The sequence below is a fragment of the Schistosoma mansoni genome, assembly GCF_000237925.1.
Source record: "Schistosoma mansoni, WGS project CABG00000000 data, supercontig 0080, strain Puerto Rico, whole genome shotgun sequence".
NCBI lineage: Eukaryota > Metazoa > Platyhelminthes > Trematoda > Strigeidida > Schistosomatidae > Schistosoma > Schistosoma mansoni.
This window is the reverse complement of record NW_017386030.1, coordinates 1,168,826-1,183,090: the sequence shown is the minus strand read 5'-3', so window position 1 is coordinate 1,183,090 and position 14,265 is coordinate 1,168,826. Positions and strand designations below refer to the sequence as shown.

Here is a 14,265-nt window from a genome sequence, read left to right as displayed (position 1 = left end):
GAGCGATGCCCCTGTTGTTACCGCACTTGTTGAGATCGCCTTTCTTTGGTATCTCGATCAGAAGTCCTTCTTTCCAGTCTGTTTGTGCTTGTTCTTCATCCCAAATCTTACTGAAGAGAATGTGGAGTATCTTGGCAGTTGCTGCTTAATTTGCTTTCAGTGCGTCTGCCGGGAGGTTATCTGGTACCGCTGCTTTGTCGCTCTTGATTTATCTGATGGTCGTGCTGATCTCTTCGATTGTTCGTGGGCCAACATCGATTGGGAGGTCTGTTGGGTGCTGCTTCGATGTTTGGTGGGTTCAGTGGAGCTGGTCGAATCAGGAGTTATTTGAATTGTTCTACCCACCTGTTCCGTTGTTCTTCAATATTGGTGATTACCTTTCTTGCTTTTCACCGTTCGTTCTGGCTTATGGTAATTTCCAGCAAGTTTCTTTGTTGTATCATACAATTGTCTCATGTTTCCTTCTAATGCAGCTTGGCTTGTTTGGAGTGCCTGTATATGCTACCCTTGTCGACTCATTTTAATTCTACACAGTAGTCATTTTCAGGATTTAGCACCTCGATCCTACATTTCCCGTGGTTGCATTAAATATTTTGTAGGGCCAGTGACGTGTCATGAACTTTGTCTAATCATCCAGGAATCATGTCATTGAATATCGTCAAGATCAGGGATAAACAATGAGCATCAACGAATTCCACGCTATAGACTGACCCACGGAGTGGTGATTGGACTTTTTTCCTTGTTCCTACTCTTACTAATTTACTTCAATCCTAGGTTCGTTTGTGTTTTACAGTCATCAAAGCAGCCGTAGTCCTTAGATATGACAACAAGGTAATCCACATTAGCTACTAACTGTGGGGTTTAACTTAGATGCTAGATGGCTAGTTTTACCATCCTTGTCTGACTGGAGTAGGCCACCAATCATTCGACACAGTATCCATGTTGGTGATCTACAATTCATTATCTGTTTAACGGAAACTATTGATTCCTAACATACGGGACAACGGAAAGAATTCTTAGTCGGTACTAACCAAATATATGGTTATTTTGTCACGTTACCTACTAATAGTTAAAGGATCCAGTGATACTGTGTTCAGGTCTACCAAAACATTATGATATGAATGAAAACTCTAAAAAAACTTACCAGTTACAATGACCTTCTTTGAAGAGTGATCTACAGTAAACATTGTTTTAATCATCCACTGGCTTTTTATCGAGGTCATGAAACTCCGAAACCTCATAGCAGTGCGTAGGATTTCACTGGAGTAAACTTGTGGCCGTAAGGTAACAGGAGTGTTCAGCATTTTCATATGACCTATTTGTGAAAATTGAAAGAATTGCTCGAAGATGTCGGATTTGTCAGTTGAGAGAAGAAAGTTTTTATTGGGGTCCACATGACATTGCTGAAAAAAGAACCTGGATTAGTTTTGTTTCATAGGATCAGTTGGTTAGACTTGTATCATAAAAATAATGTGAGATTTGGTGACACTTTAACTCTCCTTTGCACGTCGATAAACGCCTGGTCAAGTGATTCATGAGACAGGCCTAGCTTAAGCTATGCCTATTGACTTATAGGTTATCGTTTTCGCGATTACTAAGTACTCATATTTATGTCCGAATCATTTATTTGCAACATGCACGGGTCTTCAAAATTTCGAACGTAGAATCTAGTACATATATGCAGCGCACTACATATTACAAATGCATGCATTCTGACGCAGGGAATAATATGGTAACGAATTCACCTGGACCAAGAATAACGACGTTGACATATTCAGACCTATCACAATTTTGATTGTATTAAAAACATTCTGCTTTGCTTCCTTTGTATTATTTAAGTTTTTGTTAATTTGATCCAGTTATTTATTTGAAAGAAGTAGCTTACATAGAGTCACGAAACGTCAGAAATACAATTTTTCTACTCATTCGGTTACAACTACATAATCATATATATATATATATATATATATATATTCATCGTTTTATTTTGCGTCATTTTATTTTGCGTCATCACATCAGCACGGCTGGATAAAATTATCAAACCAAATCCAAGGGAATTAGAAGTAGTTACACGACCAATGGTATCAGAAAAGACCAGGATTGGAGAGGATTAAAAAAGTATCAGGAAACTTCAGGACCTAGAATCTAAGAGAATTATTAATATCAACTTTGAAACCGAATTTTTACGTAGTCTCTAATCAACCAGAATATCATTAAAATATGAATCTTCATCATTAAATTTCCCGTTTTTCTAGTTCTTATTTGTGAATGCTTATCATTTTTTTTCATATAACTGTACACCTGGCAGTGCTATTCTCGTCAAATAATTCTGGACTATTCGGTCTGGGAGAAGTATATTCAGTATAGGTGGCTTTAATTATGACAATGAAGTGATGAAATTGTCAACACCTTGCACATTATATTCACTCACTGTACATTATTAAATCATTCATCATTCGCAAAATCATAGTGAATAACAATCTCACCTGTAGCTACTTGAGAGTATATCCCAATACCTCCGATTCACCTTCATCTGTAAAAGTTTTCGACCATTTTCACACCTCATAATGTGTATAATGTACAAATTTCAATCCATACTTTTCGTATCTCGCTAAACAGTATTCAAAATACATGCCAAGTACCATTATTTTTGCTTGTATTTGGCATCATAATAGGTTTCTGAGTTTCTACGAAAACGCACGACTTAATTTACTGATCCGGACACACAATTATTTCATCCAAATAAATGTAACATAGATATTTTTATTACAGTGGCTTGATAGTTTTGAAAGCAGTAGTCGAAATATCTAATTAGCGTTCTAATTGTATGGCAAAGGCGCTCCACAAAAAAATGTAACATCATTCAAGAAGCCGTATCCTTCACGTTTAACATAATGCTCCAGAACAGTTGTAGATTTTCATCCTCCTATTTAGATGCATCGATTAGCGATATTCCAAAGATTTTCAGATGCATAGTTTCCGCGTCTTAGTTGTAGCGGAAATCGGTAATTAACTTAATCAGACTAAAAACATTCAGTGAGAGTAAAGGACTTTGAGTTTAAGATTCCGTAAAATTGTTTTTTTAGACGAGCATATCACAAATATAAACAAATAATGATGAAAAATGTAAACTTTTCTATACCTAGATCAATTATTCACCACGGAGCCTTCTCTTAAACAACGTCTTTATGACTTTAGTGAATAGTTTTTTGGGATAAACCATCAGTTACAATGGTCCTAGGGTTTGACACTATGTATTATTTTAAGTCACCACACTTTATATTACCACAGTGGTAGTTATTATAGTCGCTTGGTTCTCATATTATACTCTCGTTTTTTAAACTATTAACCAATAAATATCCGAGCTTTTTAACACGTTTATAATCGACTGTCCTCTTTTCAGTTTTAAAACTGAACAATTTGACTTGATTTCTAAATTAATTGCTCTAAATCTCCCACTCTAAAGGTTATATTAAATTCTAAATAATTGCAAACAGTGAAAGATGCTTATCAAGGTTATTTCTTACTGATGAACCAGGAACACGTACTGTAACCAACCTGTCTTGAGGATTAAAACCAGTCGCTATCCCATTTTTTTTCTCATATGCATGAGAGTTGTTTTCTGATTTTGAAACGTTTTTCGCTCGAGTTTAGATAATGTTGGCCCTTGTGTTTACTGCCTTACAGATTACAAATTTTTCTGAGAGCTGTCTTAAGTAGATGTTGACCCAAGGTTTATCAAAATCAACGCGCATAGAATTCTTATCATGCGTTATATATCTAAACAGGAACAATTTTGGATTGCTTGCAGTTTTGGACGTGAAGGAGCTGCTAAGAGGTTGATCGAATCTGGTGTGGATGTTAACTGGAGGTCCTATGTGGTATAGTCCTTCTTAATATATTATTTGTTGTCTAGTACGAATGCTATCCTATACATATCTGCTCCCAAGGGAAACCTAGTATTTTACAGATGGTTATTCGAGCAGGAGCAGATATTAATGCACTCGATTCAGTAAGTATATATATGTTCACTTTGTAATTTACCTTCTAGGGAGGTAATACAGCTTTGCATCATGCTGCTATGTCAGGCAATGAAACCAATGCTCAAATGCTTTTATATGCAGGTGTAAATGTTGATATAGTCAATAAAAATGGTTGGACACCGTTATTTAATGCTGTCTACTGGAATCATCCATCTATAGCTGAAATGCTACTGGCCAATGGTTCAAGTCCATTTTTGAAGAATAAGGTATTACATAATGTTAAAATGATAACCTTTTTCTCATTTCATGTTGGAGTTTCTATATATAACTAAGAGAGTTCACTTAACAAGTTAATTTATTTGATACCTGCTCCATAGCTCGCTCTCAAATGTTTTCTAATGTATCATTCATTTTATATGAATTGTTTTTGAGATATAGTCTCCTGAGGTAGTTCACTTTACTCTTGAAACGACTCAGTTCGTTTGTGGATTTGTGGAGATTGTAATATTTTCACTCCTAGTTATTATTTTGAAGAGGTGAACACGTGAGTGGAAGTATCCAAACGCTATATAACATAGTCCTAATAATAGTTTAAAGGTAGTTCATTCAATTTTGTGCACATAATCGACTTCTTGGTACTTCATGCAACAAGTAGCACAATGTACACATTATGAAAACACAACCGTAGCTGTTGCCGTCATGTGATAGTCGGAATTATCTGTCCTGGTGACTCAATCTTGCTACACTGGCTGGAACTCTTAGTGAAACGAGGGAAACGAAGAAATGAAAACCGCACTCATTCCTTTAATAACATTCAGGATCAATTAGACCGTGCACTTTAGGGATCGTATTATCAGTCATACGTAACTAATTTTCAACTTTGTAGTTTGAGTCTTCTTGTTCTTATAACTTATAGTAGTTAGGACATCGTATACGTTCAGCCCGTCTTACTTTTCAAGGTGAACATTTGACTATATTTTAATTAGTAGTGGGTATTTTTTTTATCAAAATGATCATCAACACTCCTTCCTTAAATGATCTTTATTTTCAAAATCGAGTCGAACAGTTGTGTACAAGCCTAAAAACAAAATTCGTCTGTGAATGTCTATCGAATTGTATTTCAAATGAACATCTATTTATATTCTGGCAATAACAATAATAAACTAAACAACTACACTCCCAAATGCCCTGGTACGGCTCTCCCTCTCGAAATGCTTTCACATCGCCACGTGCATACAACCACTGCCAGGGAAGTCCTACTCACTGCCTTCTCGTGGCATTACTGTTGTTTACGAAATCGAGAGGACGGAAAGTGAGTGTCCGGCGCTTTAACCGGGTTGGTGGACACGGAAAGTCTACCTAGGGGAGTTGGAAAACCCTGATTCCAAACCAATGGTGCATATGGTCTCCAGTATTTTGAGGGAACAAGCGACATACGAACCAACCGTTGGACACCGTCTACCGTGGGACTACATCTCCTTACGTTGCTCCACTGCCTTGTTGATCAGACCTATAGGTCAAAGACTCCGGGTGTGTCCCCTTACGAAAAGCACCTGTTTGGGTTTAGGCACCCGGGCCGTACCCCAACCCTCACACAAGTCGAATGATTTCTGTGGCGCATATCTATTTTGTGCTTCCTTGTACCAACATTTATGTGTTTAAATAAATAAATAAATCTAGTTGTGTTTTGAACAAAGTGAATCTTTTAAAAATTCCTCATCCATTGAAATATTTTAAACGTCTTCATAAGATCCTTTTTCACACTTGATTTTAAACTGGTTGTTTGTTTGTTTGTTTGTTTTTGACTCTATAGAATGGAAGAATTCCTCTACATGAATTATGCCGAACTAAATCCAAAGATTCTGTTCGAATTCTTAAAAATTTCGAATTACTTCTTGAATGTATGAATAAATGTAAACGAGAAGCATTAGTCAGTATGACTGACTGCAAGCCTGATCCCATTACTACTACTTCTGCTACTATTGATGACAATCTAAATTTGAATGAAACTACAATAGATAATTGTGGAACTTCTATCGATTTGGATAATATGAGCTTAAGAGCATGTTCTCAAAATGATTTGGATTCAGAAGTAAGCAATTTTATAGTGTAAATTATTATATTTAATGAAAAGAATAAAACATTTGTGAAGTGTCTCCAAATGAGCTTCAGCTTTAATTATGGACTGTCACCAACCAAAGAACCGTCGAAATATAAGAAGCATCAAACAGCTGTTTCGTTTTAATTTTTGACCTGAAAGTTCTCAGTCCGAACATATATATGAATTAATGATTGGGGATTACTAAGAAGTCCCAAATTAGGATGAAATGATTGTATATCGGTTGATGAATCTCATTTCTCTTCAGTTAATGTCATTCTGTAATGAGAAATAATTCAGGGAACATATTTCATTTGTCATAGTAAAATGAAAACATGAATTTGATAAAAATTTATTTTCAGGCTGACTTTACCCCACTTCTATTTGCTTGCTATCATGGACATTTGGAACTTGTCAAAGCACTGTTGGATCGTGGCGCTAATGTTTCCGTCACTGACAAGGTAACAAATATGATCCACAAAGTATTTGTTCGTTAAAAATTCCATAATCTTTATCTCATATTTTTCATTTAAAAATTAGTCAACCTTACTTCGAATACTATAGGACATTAGAAATAATTAGCAATACACTTTTATCATTGTATATATCACTAAATAAATTCAGTCAGTCAGTCAGCTGCAATGTAGGACCAGGCTCATATATGCATCGGTCTAAGTTGCCATACCTCGTTAGCACAACAAGATGAACACCAAATTCATAGAAGTAGTTAATTTAGTGGTGGTAGTATATAAAAGATAAGTTGTATATAAGGATACAGTATAGGAAGGAAGAAAGATATGAAGCAATTTTTTAATCTTAAGGTTTAAGGGAAGACAGGGAGTGTATACACTTACTCCAATGTGATCGATTCTGAGCCATGTCACACAGAGTATCCAACCATTGGTTACGATAGTCGCGCGGACCCCAACCAAGTATTCTGCATCTACCAACATGGCTCAGACTAGAAGTTAGTAAATTCAAGCACTGATCCCACGTTTTGGTTTAGCGGCCCCTAACTTTCTTCCGACCATCCCCTACATTAGTCAGTATTTTTAAAGGATGTTTTGTTGATTGATTCCCTACTTATATGTCATAATCCGCATTCTTATTCAGCTATTATTCATACTCTGAACGTTCGATCAGTTTATTTATGCAAAAGGATTATACAAAGGGACTTTGAAAACTGTCCTATTGCAAACTCACGTAATAATACCTGTAAGTTGTATGTGTTTTTGGATGATTCCAGGATAACTCAGCGATGTACATACAGTAGAGTGACCTTAGTGTTACTCCTCATTTATTACTCACCCTTGATATAATCAGTGATTTTTCCTTTTATATTCAGCACTATTACTGTAATCACTAAACTTATATACATTATTACTTAGTTTCTGGTTAATGTGTATAAACAAGCTTATCAAGTTATTTTCACATTCTCTAAGTAAAGTTTATTTATTTATTTAAACGCATAAATATTGTTACAAGAGGGCACCAGATATGTATGCGCCGCACAAATCTCATTTAATTTGTATGAGGGCTATGATACTGCCCGGATGCCCAAATTGAAACAGGTGGTTTTCTTAAGGGGCCACACCCGGAGCCCTTGACCTAAAGATCTAACCCACAAGGCAGTGGAGCATCGTGAGGAGATGCAGTCTCATGGTAGCCGGCGACCGACGATTGATTCATACGCCATTTGTTCCCTCAGGATCCTGGAGCCCATGTGCAATATTGGTTTAGAATCAGGGTTTTTTAACTCCCTTAGGTGGACCTTTTGTGTCCACCAACCCGGTTAAAGCACCGGACATTCGCTTTTCGTCCTCAAGAAGGAGAGGAGACTCGGCCATACCAAGGCATTTGGGGGCTCTAAGTAAGGAAAACGATATTGTATTCCAGATTGAGCAAGCCATCAAGCAATAAGTATTTACTTGTCCAATAGTACAGAAGGGGAATAACAAAATGGTTATATTGGAAATGCACTATTGTATGACTAATAAGTTTTCGATACCAAAATGTCTGAACTGATAATAGAATGATGATAGTCATGAATTGTAAAAGACAAAATATTTTGAACCCCGTGCTTTTGCAAATCACTTTCAAAATAACAATGGTTTTTTCTACTTATAATGCACAAAATATTCTCTTGTTCTGTTTTTACTTGCTAGAATCATTGGACAGCTTTACATTGGGCTGCACAACAGTGCCATGCTGATATTGTTGAAGTACTATTGGATTATGGTGCATCAATATATGCGAAAGATTTTGTATGTGTAAATTATCACCATTTCTTGTCATCCTTGGGAATTGTATTATTCTAAGTTTTTCTTTCTTTGTATGATTCATACACCTCTCTGGCGAGTACTACCCACGACCACAAGGTCTAAATCTAGAGTTTCCTCCTGACTGACCTCAGGGATGTAACACTAAATCATACTAGGCACAATACTAAGTCACTTAGAATTCGATTCCCCAGTTCGGACTAGACAAACGTACACTGATCACTGCTCGGTGATTAATCAAAGGTCTAAATTCGCTACTCAAAAATTAGGAATTGAATGGCTAAATCACTCCTACACGTGATCATTGTTTGTAGAATAATGTTTTAAAAATAGTTTGTTATTTGCAGTTAGTCTTGTGAGAACTCATATAACTATGTAGCACTTTTGCATACATCTGTTACTAAGTACATAATATTGCTTATTATTTATATGTTGATTCGCTAAACAATAATTAAATCCACAAATGTTACTCATGACGGATTAATCACAGTCAAGTTGCCATTGCGAAACAGAAAGCTCCAGATAGCTATTTTGTTGCAACAACAGTAATGCCACGAGAGGGCAATGAGTAGGACTTCCTTAGCAGAGGCTGTATGCGCGTAGCCTTATGAGAGCATTTCGAGAGGTAGAGCGGACTCTTCGCACTCTCGGCTGTACCAGGTCATTTGGGGGCTGATATGGATTAATGACAGATTTGTTTATGTTTCTGATATGTTTACTAAATCATCTTTTAGGCGTGTATTTTTTTCCATTGCTTTACTTCTAAATAAAACATTAAAATATTGAGTCGTTAATCAGGCTTCTCTTCATAGTGATATATTTATTTATATAATCTATTGAGTAACGGATTTTTAAGTAAATATGCAGAATGATAATGAGAGCTTGACAACTAAATCATGTGACACAGAGAACATGACACCACTGAAAGCATCCACCTGAGCTGCAACCCTGTATCATATACATATATATAATCTACCAAGTAACAGATTTTTAGATAAACGTTTTATTAACTTTTGCAAGTAATATACCTATTAAAATGATCACATCAGTAGGTGGTGTGTATGCTGACGATTTCTAAATTTAGTAGTCTAATACATACTATTATATATATATTAGTAGTAGTAATGTGTATTGTATAAATGGAAAGTGTATTAGAATTAATTAATTTTTGATAAATTTTTCTATGTATTTATGTACAAACTTTATTTATCCTGATATGTTCTTCGTTATTATTATCATTTTATAACTTGATACATTGAACCATTTATTATTTAAGCACATAAATATTAGTACAAAGGGGTACCAGATATATATATGCCGCACAAATCTCATTTGATTTGTGTGTGAGGGCTATGATACTGCTCGGGTGTCCAAACTGAAGCAGGTGGTTTTCTTAGGGGGGGGCACAGCTAGAGCCTTCGACCTGATAGTCTGATTCACAAGGAATTGAAACAACCTAAGGAGATACAGTCCCATGATACCCGGTGACCAACGATTAGTTCATACCCCATTTATTCCCTCAGGATACTGGAGCCCATGTGCACCATGTGTTTAGAATCAGGGTTTCCCAACTCCCTAGGTGGATCCCCCGTATCCACTAAGCCGCTTAAAGCGCTGGACATTCTCTTTTCATTCAGTTTCGTGAACAACAGTGATGCCGCGAGAAGGCAGTGAGTAGTACTTCCCTGGCAGTGGCTGTGTACGCCTGGCCACTTGAGTGAGGGCATTTCGAGAGGGAGAGTGGACTCTCCCCACCTTCGGTCGTGGTATTTGGGAGTCATCGATATTTAGCAGTATATTTTTTAGATGGTTAATCGACTAAGAGCGTGATTAGAACTTTGATACAATAAGCCAATCGAAAGCTGTCAAGAGAAAAAAACCATGTTTTGCCAATCAAAAATCTCCAGTGATAAGTGCTTGTTATTGGCCAAGAAATTGTTTCATTTTCTAAGTTTATATATATATATAATGACATCATTTGTTCGTAGTTTTTTAAGAACTGATAGTAGAAAATCATTTGACTCATATTTCATTTTCCTTTATTACTTGTCTCTTTTCCTTGCCCTTAGCATGGTTGTATGCCATATGCGGTAACAAGTGATATAGGTTTACAAGAATGTCTTTCACCTGATATTGACTATCCAAATATTATATCCAATGGACATGTAACCACTGACGATGAAGAAGATGACGATGACAAGGACAATCATAATGATGATGTCAACGACGTAGACAGAAAAGAAGGAGCATCTAAAATAAAACCAAGTCCTCTTCAACTACAATTATTCCAATCTTATCCACAAATAAATATGAATGATTCATTAGATTCATCTGTGATAACTAAACAACTTAATTTAATGGAATTATCTTTAGTTGAAAATCATATGGAAATATCCACTGCTGAAATAGCATCACCTGAAGTTTATATTAGCACTGTATAATTATCAGCAATAACAAGTGAAGAAGAAAACAAAATTCTAGCTTCTTTTTGGCTTTGTTCTTTCTTTCTTTCTTATACAGATTACTTGTATTGTTGCCTTAAAGAATGTCAACTTGTTCTCTATTCTATTATTTATTTTTTTAAAAATGGCATTATTCATGACTAAACTATTATCAAATTTGTATCTATAATGCATGTCTTAAACAATATCATAATGTTTGCATGTATATATCCTGCTTGAACTGCACATACAAATAATACCCCCATATTATTAAGTCAGTCAATCAGCTACAACGTAGGACCAGGTACATTTATGCATCGGTCCAAGTTGCCATACCTCGTTAGCACAACAAGATAAACACCGGATTCATAGAAGTAGTTAATTTAGTGGTGGTAGTATATAAAAGATAAGTTGTATATAAGGATATAGTATAGGAGGGAAGACAGATATGAAGCAATTTTAATCTCAAGATTATTATTATGATTGGATAGTCGTATTGAATGATCATTGAGGAATCTTAGTTACACTTATTGTCAAACTGTCAGGTTTCTTCTTTTTTTATACTTAGATGGGTAGTCTAGCTTAAAGCTTTAAGGTTTGTTGAGTCTGCTATGTTTTGAGTAATACTAGCTTTTCACGTTGAAAACACATGCGATTGGCATAAAGTTCAAATGAATCTGATGTAAATTGAATTAAAATGATGATGTTTACTAATAACAGTATATTGATAGCTTATGAGAAGAGAATACATCGATGCATTACTTTTTTTTCATTCTTCTTAAATCTTTCCTCCTTTACAATATGTCGCATACTTTCTTCACATGTCCTGCATATTTTGTTTGTCTATTTTAATTTAAAATAATGTTTTAATTTGACATTTTGATGTAATGTTTTTGTCTCATGTATAGTTAAGCATAAGATTGCCAAGTTTTCACTTTCGTTAAATAAGTGCTACTTGGATTGTTAAATGATGTGTTTTACTTCGATTTTCATTCATCCTTAATCGAAGTTAGGTTCTATATTTCTTATGATGGAAGCCAATTGAAGTTGATTAAGTTCCTGACCACTAAGTATACCTGTTCCTTCCTGTCGGTCGATGAATCTATGATGTGTCACATAAACTAACGTTCAGTTCAACATCTACTGAGTACTTGGAAATGTTTGAAAATAGCATTTATAATTGCTGATATTGATGAGAGAAGCCTTGTAATGTTCATAGTTTATTTATCTCAAACCCATGCATACGTTTATTATGAGGAATATTAAAGGAGAGCGAATCAAGTTTTACTGAGTATAAACCTGACGCATCTGAATTCGGTCTTAATAGAGAATAAGATATCTTTTGCGAAATTCCTTATTTACGATGGACAAAATTTTCATTTGGCCTGATAAATAGGTCTCTTTTTTTGCTTTCAAATACCTAAGGGTATAATAGATGCATGGTGAAGAGTAAGACACATTTGTAATGGGCGACTTCAAAAGCCTGAGAACTTAGACCATTCAAAAGGATCATGCTTTTTTATTTGAGTTTCTGTCCAGAATACTACATTTAAGCAGTGGCCTTATAAGAGAAAAAGCCCCAATAATGACAGTTATTTTCCGCCAAAATAAGCATCAGAATAAAATTAGATTATACACTCATAGTCCTATCTACAGGTTACATATGTTTTTATTTGAATTTTAAGCTGTCTTCCAAGGATATTAGTCGATATTACTGTCACTTTTTTAGTAAGAGTTATTTCGTAATTCTGGCCCAGATAGCCATCCTTTTTATATTCAATCCTAACTGGGTGGCTCTTTAACGATTTTTTACTCTAGTGTGTAAGAATCTGTTAAACTACCCAAGGTCATTAGCGATATAATACATCACAGTTATATTTTAATAGTCCGTTCATATTTTACTGGTCAAATGAACATAGCTTCTATCGTAATTGGGTATAGTTTATTATTCTAACTGATTTTCTTCGGATTCGTTTCTGGACAGTAAAGATGACCGGACAATTACCATTTTTATTTGACGAGATATGCCGGAAATCTAATATTTTAGAATTTGCCATAGCTCTTTAAAAAGACTCAACAACATTATTAATATATTCTTTAATTGCTTTCAAACGATACGGGTCAAAATCTTTCTTAAGGATGAAAAGCTGTTCTTAGTGAACTCATCCACAGATACTTCACAATCATTAGAAGTAGTAGGTTCTGTACGGCTTGTTCGTGTAGTTTACTTGCACGTGGTCTTCTGTTATCAAGGTAGTCTGTTCTGTTTTGAATATGATGCACGAGTAAACGTGAAAGACTACTTTCAATGCGTAAAATTAGCCGCTAAAGTGGGAGTCATCCTCTTTCTTGGAAAAATCATGAGCATATATTTTAAGCACATGCTGAAGATGTGGTCCGGAAAGACAACAAAAATTGACAAGCAAGATACTCGATTGAGAAAACAACACCATCATTGTCTTCCAGATTTAAAAGACATTCTTATCTTTTGTTCGACGAACTTCAGTTTGCTATCCCACGCTTTTATAAGAGTATTAGCTACAAAGGATAAGTTTGAAGTTACAAATTGGGGGCTGGAATAACAGCTATTTAAAAGTGGGTAGTTTAGCTATCCAATTAGTTGTAGCATTGCTGAAAACCAGTTAACCCGTCTGGATTATCTCTTGCCGAACACCGTGGTCTGACTTAGTTTTTTAATCTCTATTCATTTATTCCAAAAAACCTGATGGTCTGAGCGGTAATTATGTTAAGTGGTTGAAGATACTAAGTAAAATGGTCAATAATCGGTCGCAGATGCACTAACGTTTTATATTCCTCTACGCATTATGTTCTAATTTCTTTTCGCGCATATCAGAATGATTTCTCATTCCGAACCTTATTTTTAATACTTATCTATTTTAATATAACTGATATTATTATTATCCTGATTTGTTTGAAGGTCATTTTCATAATCCTATCTCGTACCAAGTTGTGTGGCGATTTACGCTGACTCACTTTCATTCCAGATTTTACTTGGACTACGAATGATTTGGTATCTGCCTCGCAATAGCACTGTAACTAAACTAGCAGGTATGTTTGTTGTATGGTTACTCTTCAAACGATACTGGAAGAAAGCTTTTAACTAGAGAATTTTCAAAAGCCTACATTTGTATTGCTTTCTCTGTGTATATTTTATTCCGAATTGAACTGTATATTGCAACAGAGCAACATCCTTCAGGCCACCGGATATTCGGGAATTAGTTCAAAATACTCAAAAGTTTGTTGAGTCTTTTGATATGGATGAACTCATTGTTAGCTCTCACAATTTTTTTAGTGTACATAAAAGTCACTTTCCCTAAAAATTCAAATATGACTGCTCTACATGAACTCTAACAGATTATTTAAACTAAATAAACGTATGATTATAATTAATCACAGGTGAGTATTCTTCGTGTGGTTAAACGTTAGGTAAACACAAACACGAA

The 14,265-nt window shown here is 35.2% G+C and overlaps 1 protein-coding gene across 2 annotated transcripts; it reads left to right on the top strand.

The window, feature by feature from the left end:
• Positions 1-1,221: 1,221 nt before the first annotated feature.
• Smp_020760.1 (ankyrin repeat-containing, putative) lies at positions 1,222-11,766 on the top strand (the record flags this gene model as incomplete). 2 transcript variants are annotated; one of them, XM_018790514.1, is made up of 8 exons in its annotated part: positions 1,222-1,284; positions 3,688-3,881; positions 3,917-4,012; positions 4,052-4,249; positions 5,797-6,075; positions 6,444-6,542; positions 8,247-8,345; positions 10,430-11,766. In XM_018790514.1, exons 2-8 carry the CDS (start codon positions 3,768-3,770, stop codon positions 10,799-10,801), a joined length of 1,257 nt encoding a protein of 418 aa, XP_018646244.1. In that variant the 5' UTR covers positions 1,222-1,284; positions 3,688-3,767. The 2 variants fall into 2 exon arrangements, with proteins under 2 accessions (XP_018646244.1, XP_018646243.1); XM_018790515.1 differs by having other exon boundaries at positions 3,688-4,012; positions 10,430-10,801.
• Between the last annotated feature and the right edge of the window lie 2,499 nt (positions 11,767-14,265).